Source organism: Eutrigla gurnardus, assembly GCF_963514095.1.
Source record: "Eutrigla gurnardus genome assembly, chromosome: 13".
NCBI lineage: Eukaryota > Metazoa > Chordata > Actinopteri > Perciformes > Triglidae > Eutrigla > Eutrigla gurnardus.
Window position 1 is genome coordinate 20,903,565 of NC_139936.1, and position 7,555 is coordinate 20,911,119.

The following is a 7,555-nucleotide window of genomic DNA, read 5'->3' on the forward strand; positions in this document are numbered from 1 at the left end:
CAGTTGGAGGGTTGAACAGGACTTAACCAGGTTGACATGAAAGGATGTTGTCGAGCGTGGTTTGCGTCACATCTGCGCACAGGAAGTACTACGCGAGGGCGATCAGAGAAGAAATGAATCAATCATCACAAAAATATGTGATAGCAGCTCAGGTTTATTAAAGAATGTTGTGCAAGTGCAACCTGAAATGATGCAACGATGACGGTGGCTTATCTGTGGTGTGGATATGAAAGGTGGATTAAAAAAATAAAAATAAAAACAAAATTTCCCAAACCAAAGTTCTTTAGTATATTCACTTAATTTTCATTATTTTGCAAAATGTTTTTTTGCAGTGGAAATTTATTCCAGATGCAAAAACACAAGTTTTCAACAAATAAGTAAACTGTGTGACCTCTGTGTCAAACCCAGATCATCTTCATCAGTTATTTGTGGCATTTCCCTCAAGTGGAAGTGACAAGTAGCACTTCCAGGAACCTTATCTTGGTTGGGTGGCTGTTTCTTCTTTTTTTTTTTTTTTTTAGGATACGGCTGAGATCGAGATCACTGACGTTCATCTTCAAAGCCACCTCCTCTGACAGGTTTGCTTCTATAAAAAAAAGATGGTGTGTGATTGTGATTGCATTACTACATGCATCAGTCTCTGTCATAGGAAAACTTGAGTCAGAATGAAATGCAGAGCAGGTGCCACGCAACTTTATTCATTAATTCATTAAAGTTTGTTCTAAATTCATGACGTGGATTTTAAATGTCTTTGCACTTGCAGGTTTTGTGACAGTGGCGTGTACCTGGATGCTGATTCTGATGCGAGGCTTGGATGCAGGACACGTCCCAAAGAAACATGTCGCCGCTCCTTCATGCCGTCTGAAAGAGCTGACAGCCCTCACCAAAAGTCTGCTGCTAGAGAGCTTGAAGGGTTTTGTAAGTAATTTCCTCCTGTGAGTCATTCGGTCTTCATCACCCTGGAATTAGGAATCTTTCAGAGATCACTTTAGGACCTAAACGATTCGTAGTTGTCATCGCAGTTGGATTATTGCTGGTTAAGCTTAAACTGGTTACAGGCAGCTCCAAACAAAGCAGCTTGCATTGATTCTTGACTGTTTACATGTAACAAGCAGGTTGCATTAATCCTCTAGTCTTCCTAATTGAAAAATAGTATCATAACTAACATATAACTTTATTTTTCAGACAGACATTATTTTACTGGGCTTTCATCTGATTTTCTGTTGCCTCCATGGATAACGAGTCTAATGAAGAGAACTGTTTTTATCATTACCAAGCTTTTTGATTTCAGACAGTAATTTAACAAAAAAGTGTACTAGTGTTGAACACATTCCTTTTTGTTTCTATTCTTGTTCTGTTTCCCGAAGATATGATGTGGATGTGGATTGCTTCCCAATTTATAGTGTGTTTGGAAGTGATATATTCTCTCAATTATGAACAGCTATCATATGTAGTACACAGGCTTTGAGCTGGTGTTGGTTGTGTTATATATTAATGAGTCTTATTGTTGGTATGAGTATGAGTGACATTATGCGTCTTATTATTTAAATATAAAAAAATAACAAATAGTAATGTACATTACAGTACAAAATGTTGGCGTTAAAATGTATTATATATCAAAAGTACAAGAATTGAAAAAAGTATTTAGAATACTCATTCAGTGTCAAAATACATATACAGTTATTATATTATTAAATACTTAAGCTAATGCAGTGCAATGAAGCAGCATTTTAATGTTGCGGTTGGTGGCGATGAAGCAAATTGTTTTGGACTTGAGATGTTATAGAGATGCAGTATCATATTTACATTTAATGTAGAAATGCATCTCTTCAACATAAGTTCCAACGATATGAACATTTTAATGTTAAAAAAAAACCCATTGTGCTTCATACAGTACATTGTACTTCATGAGTACATGTACTTCCTTGACTATTTATAATATAGTTGGGTGAGCTCATTTGTGGGAGTCTGATTTTATTTTTTCTGCATATTTTGTCCATAAGCATCCTGGTGTTACATTATTATCCCATGTGGTTTTCACTTCTGTGTTGTGGGTGTGTAGATCCATGGAGACGTCTTGTTCAACAAAGAGTTCAAAAGTTTAGAGGAACATTTGTGAGATTTCATTATGCGCGAAATCCTCCAACTGAATTTAGTGTTGGGCTTCTCTTCCAGGACAAAGCCAATGGGCACGTTGGCACTTGGTCCCCGGGCTTCCCGGAGCTCCGGGACCACCACAACTCTCCACTCAACGGCTCAGAAGTTCAGTGCTGCCTCCTCTTCATGGCTCAAGGCTTGAAGGAAATCCTGGAGGACCAAAGGAACAATCTCAATCCCACAGATGCTTCGCTTCACGAGACGCTCAATAGAGCCATCTCCAAGGTCAAAATGCTTGAACAGTGCGCAAAGGATAATCTCGGAGGGGAATGCACCCCAAAGCCGACCCCGCCCAGTATTCCCAGGAATGCATCAGAGTCAGAAGGGAAGCAGTGGAGTCACACTTTGTTGAAGACAGCCAGGGGCTATCTGGACTGGCTGGAGCAGAATTTTAGCGTCCAAATGTCAAAGGTCAAAGGGAAAAATAACATAAAGCATAAAACTTCCGAGGCAAACCTTCAGAAGTACCTTAAGGGGAGTAGATCCATCTTGTAATCAGTTGGTTATGGTTCCTGGAAGCTTTTCTGTAACGGTGAAGAATTTTGTATGCTTATTTTTAATGTATTTGGGAACATTTGTATTACATTATGTAATAATATTATGCAATTTTCAATGGCAATTTGTTTTTAAACAGGCAGACTTAACTGTTTATATCTATGTACGAGTTATGTCCCGATTCAGCGGCCGCATGCTTTCCGTCTATCTGCTGCGTCTTTCGAAGGCCACAAAGTCCCAACCCAGATGGTCTGGTCTATAAAGGATTTCCTCACATCACCAGCTATTCCCGACCCCACCTGCAGCTCCCATTGCCTAGCAACCAGTTGCGGTTGACAAGAAAGAGCATAGAAGAGGTCATTCACATAATATTCTCTTTTATTTTGTATTATGATGGAGGATATGCTTCAGTGCTGCTGATCACCTCGTAAACACCATGTTGATTACATCGCGGCACGCAATGAATCTCGGGATATTTTAGGCCGTGAAGGATCCATCACTTCTTGAATCCTCAGAATCTGCATTTGAAGGAATCTCTTTCTGGAGAGAGCCATTCGCGTTTTCGTTTTTTCTCCCACTTTAGCCACTGCCTACACACTTGGCACACAGTTAGTTGGTTGCAATCTGCAACCTCGCCGCTAGATCCCACCCATTCCCCACAGATTAGGTTGATTAAATCACAATTTTAGCAAATGTCCTACTGTTTATAGAAATTGTATGACATATGTATATTTACTTTCGAGAGTTGGATGAGAAGATCAATATACAGTATAGTGGTATCAATCTTCGCATCAAACTCAGCAAGATACATTTTAGTGTTTCCCCAAATGTCACACTATTCCCCCTTAAAGCTAAATACAGAAATGGCTTGGTTCATATAAGCTCAGCAACAGACATCGTTCCCATGCGAGTGTAATTAATCAACTTGCCAAAGAGGCAAATTAAAAGGGTTTCTCATACATTTCCTAATTAAGACAGTTTGTTTTTTCAGCCTTCACAATGATTAATTGTTATGCTCTGGCCATGTCTCCCTAGTGGGTGGGCTACGGTGCCTGAGGTAGAAAGAGAAGCTGATAAGAATCACCTATGGAGAGCCACCAGTTTGGACTCCAATCACTGTGCAGAAGTGTGTGGACAGATGGACGGAGGACGGTGAGGCAGAGAAGTCTGTCAAACTCCCATTAAAGCAATGCGATCGAACAACAGCACTGTAACAAAGATTAATGTGGGCCCCCGTCCTCCTCAAATTAAGTGATCAATTAATATTCAATTAGACGTTACAATGGTTTGGGAATTACTTTCAAATGAGCTGCACAATAATGAAAATCATTAAAGTTCCTGAAATTGGACATATTTTGGACAATGTGGTTGCTTTTATTATTTGTACATACTTTCCTACCAATGTGGTGGAGATTCTGAAGTTCTTTATTTTTTTTTCCACCAAAACACAGCTTTGACTGTTTATTTGTTCCATTAATGTTTTACTTATTTTGGACAAATAAAATACAACTGCTCCACTGTACAGTACTGTCCTTTTTTTCAAGCATATTAGATAAAACAGGCACTTAAATATAAAGGGTAATTTAACCGCTAATGATGGCTATAGCTGAAACACGACTCAACACTATGATCACGCTGCTGCTTTGTATTGTATCTCGCTGAAACCAGGGATGTTTTCTTCAACAAGCTTTTAAATACATGACTTTCTTCTGGCTGCAGCATCAAACTGTTCTTTAAACCCCGGACACATCAATTAATTCTCAATTCTGAATGTCACCCTTTATAAAAAGCAAAATGCCATTTCATTTCACAGTCACTTTTATTAAATCGCAGTTTCATATGCATGCACTACGCACAGGAGTAATGACACATTCTTTGCTGTTTTTAAGATTCAACAAAACAAAACATGAAACGGATGTTACGTTCTTTCAAAAATGAAGCCTATTAGGTGAGATGAACCGGTTTGTAGCGAGTCCTGATGGATGAGCTGCCTGCTATGTAGACCTGATGATCATCATGGATGAATGTACGAAGCGTTCTATGCACTTATGAAGTGTAAATAATCAAATCACAAACAGCATTTGTCCATTTTGAGGTTGGTCTTGGATGTCGCATCTCTTTCATGCAAAATTGTCCAAGACAGCAGTTTGTTTGCAGAGAGTCTCTCCTCCAAGAGCATATATATGTCGAACAGGTGTTTCATTTGCCCACTGCTGTTCCTGTGCTTCCCAACGCCAAGAAGAAATTCAAATGCTCATACAGGAAGGAGCTCTGGAGGACTCTCTCCGTAGCAGTACTTAGCTTGAGGGTTTCGGTAGGTGTTCTCATGTTGAACACTCTGCATGGGAGGGGAAAAACAATATCCACATTAAGTGTTGAACCAATTCATGACATTTACAAAGAAAGTCTGATGTTCTTATTAAAAGCAACTGACAAGGTAAGGTATTTGTATTATTATTGGGGAGAGCAAAGGTCAAAGTCAGCGCAGAATTAATAGGGATTGTCTCTCTCTGGAGAATCCATGTATGATAAAAACAAATGTAATAATTAAGAGTTAAATAAACAGAACAGACCAGATTTGCCAGTTTTTCTTTCAGAAATGGAGACAATGGCAATGAGTCACAGTGAAACAATGAGACGTGCATATCTTCATTCTAGCTTTTATAGTCCAAAAACACACATATTCATCCGTTATATTTTTTGTATTATGGGTGAAATTTTGACTCATTATCGGCTTTGTAGCAAATCTGTGGGGCGGTCATTCTCACCTCATGCTTAGTTTTAATATGACTACAACAATTGAAAACATACGCCTTAGACTAATTCTGTATTTAGAAGGATAGGATTGTGTTACGTCGGAGTTGAACATTTTCATTTTTGTTTATCTCATAAACATACTTGTGAAGAGGTCCTGCACTTGGCCAGGCACAGCTCAAAATGGTCCTCCACAGCAGTAAAGAGATTCTGGAAACCTTCGGCTGCACGATTCAGGAAGCGCTCAAGGAGAGGTTGCTGAAGAAGAATTCACAGATAACAGAATGAGCATGTGTAAAAATATCAAGTACAGATTTCAATCTGTTGAACTTGTTTGTATTCCCCTTGTGGTCATTACCATGATTGGAAATGCTACATCGATATCCAACTGAGATATAGGATCTGAATCCTTGCATTTAAGAAACATCCACTGATTTAAAATGTATGCATGCAGCAGTCTGGCAAGATGCAGTATGTGATGTATGAGCAGCCATTTTCGATGACAGTAATAAGACACCCTTGATGGGACAGATTACCTTATCAGGCTGGAGGCAGCAAGACACGCAATACTCATAGATGCTACAGCAGCCGTTGGCCAGGCAGCTTTTACAGATGTACTGTCTGGAGCTGGGAGCATTGACGTTACAGCAGCCGTTTACCAGCAAGTCTTTTCTCTCGCAGACGTAACCTGTAAAACATTAACACCGAGAAGAACACGCATTGATTATAGTCAACAAAGCAGCCTCACTGAGCTTTCATGTCTTCATCACTGTATGTTGGTGAGTAATGGTTTACATTACTCACCAAGTTCGTCTGTGAGCAGCGTCTTGCCCTGGATGGAGTTTCTGCACTGAGTGATCTGTCGGCTGCTGTTGCCCAGGTTGAAACGGACTTTCCAGGGGATGCGGTGGTCTGAGTCTCTAACCTCTAAAAGTGTGCGGTCCCGTATCGTTCGCTCCTCCTGTAAAAATTCACACAGCGGAAGGTCATGAAACGCCATCAAAGAAAAACTCAGTTCATGAGATATAAAGTGAGAAATCCAGTAGGGCTGGTATGCCAATGGAGAAAAAAAATATATTGGCAATATAAGCAACTAAGCAGAAATTCACTGTTCCATCTTCCCAACTCTCTGCTGTTTTGCAGCTATCTGTAACAGCAAACGTTTAGTTTCTAGACTATTGCTCGGACAAAACAAGCAACTTAAATAATGTCAGTTTGGGCTGTAAGGAATTACGATGGCAATGACTCAGGAGATAGATGGATTGATTTTTGCTGTACCATATATTTGAAAGCATCTCACGTATTAAGGTATTGAGGGCAACATTGGAAGTTAACAAGCAGGACTGCTTTAGGGCAATGTTGGGGTTTATGGGAGTTTTGCATCCATGTGCAGAAGCACCTTGATCTGTCAGGTGATTTAATGAAAGTCAATGGCATTTAGACACACTATACATCACAGGATCTTATCAAGACAGCCCAGCCCTGGTGCAGCCGGAAACAATGTTTTAGTGTAGTGTGAGTTTCTCTACCTGTTTGAGCGTGCTGGTGAGAAAGTAGATGAGAGACAGTCCGAAGACTACTCCCAGCACCCAGCGCTTTCTCAGTAACCGCCGTAGCACCATCATAGCATGGCTTTCTCCTCGGGGATATGCCCGTGACGGTCCAAAACATCAAACCTCCGGGGCTATCAATTCCCTGACTGACGTATTCGTCAGGAACAGGCTGTGTGCACCAACGCGAGACGGAAGCTGCCAAGTCAAACTGGCTCTGTAAACGGGACGTTAGCTAGCTTTAACCGACGACAAAGTGTGATAAATAACGTTAGGCGAGTACCACAAAGTGGAGACGTTTACACTTTAGTGAAGACGGCCACATTAGCTAACCCATGCTGCAGGTCTGAGACACTGACAATCACCGACAATAACTGCAAATGTGAATATGCTCTGACAGCTCGCAGCAGTTAACTGGTGGGCACGTAAGCTGGTTAATGGTGTTTCATCATGAAAAAAGCCTGCTTTGTTAGCCTGCTAGCTAGCTGTCGTTAGCGTTAGCATTCTGTTTTAAATAAAACATGATTAAAATATAAACTAGGACGCAGCTGGGGCGTGGCTTCGTCTCCTCTGAAGAACACGGCTCTGCAATGTCCAAA

At 40.4% G+C, this 7,555-nt stretch overlaps 2 protein-coding genes across 2 annotated transcripts; one reads left to right on the top strand and one right to left on the bottom strand.

Moving 5' to 3' along the window:
- The first annotated feature begins 627 nt into the window (after positions 1 to 627).
- On the top strand, positions 628 to 4,174 carry LOC311022895 (uncharacterized protein). Its single transcript, XM_084024485.1, has 3 exons — positions 628 to 681; positions 764 to 918; positions 2,176 to 4,174. Exons 1-3 carry the CDS (start codon positions 666 to 668, stop codon positions 2,650 to 2,652), a joined length of 648 nt encoding a protein of 215 aa, XP_083880611.1. The 5' UTR covers positions 628 to 665; the 3' UTR covers positions 2,653 to 4,174.
- Positions 4,175 to 4,452: 278 nt separating this feature from the next.
- spring1 (SREBF pathway regulator in golgi 1) lies at positions 4,453 to 7,329 on the bottom strand. Its single transcript, XM_084024486.1, has 5 exons — positions 6,936 to 7,329; positions 6,211 to 6,367; positions 5,943 to 6,094; positions 5,551 to 5,664; positions 4,453 to 4,990 (listed from the first exon to the last, which is right to left on the bottom strand). The coding sequence occupies exons 1-5, from the start codon at positions 7,029 to 7,031 to the stop codon at positions 4,907 to 4,909; spliced, it is 603 nt and encodes a 200-aa protein (XP_083880612.1). The 5' UTR covers positions 7,032 to 7,329; the 3' UTR covers positions 4,453 to 4,906.
- Positions 7,330 to 7,555: the final 226 nt, after the last annotated feature.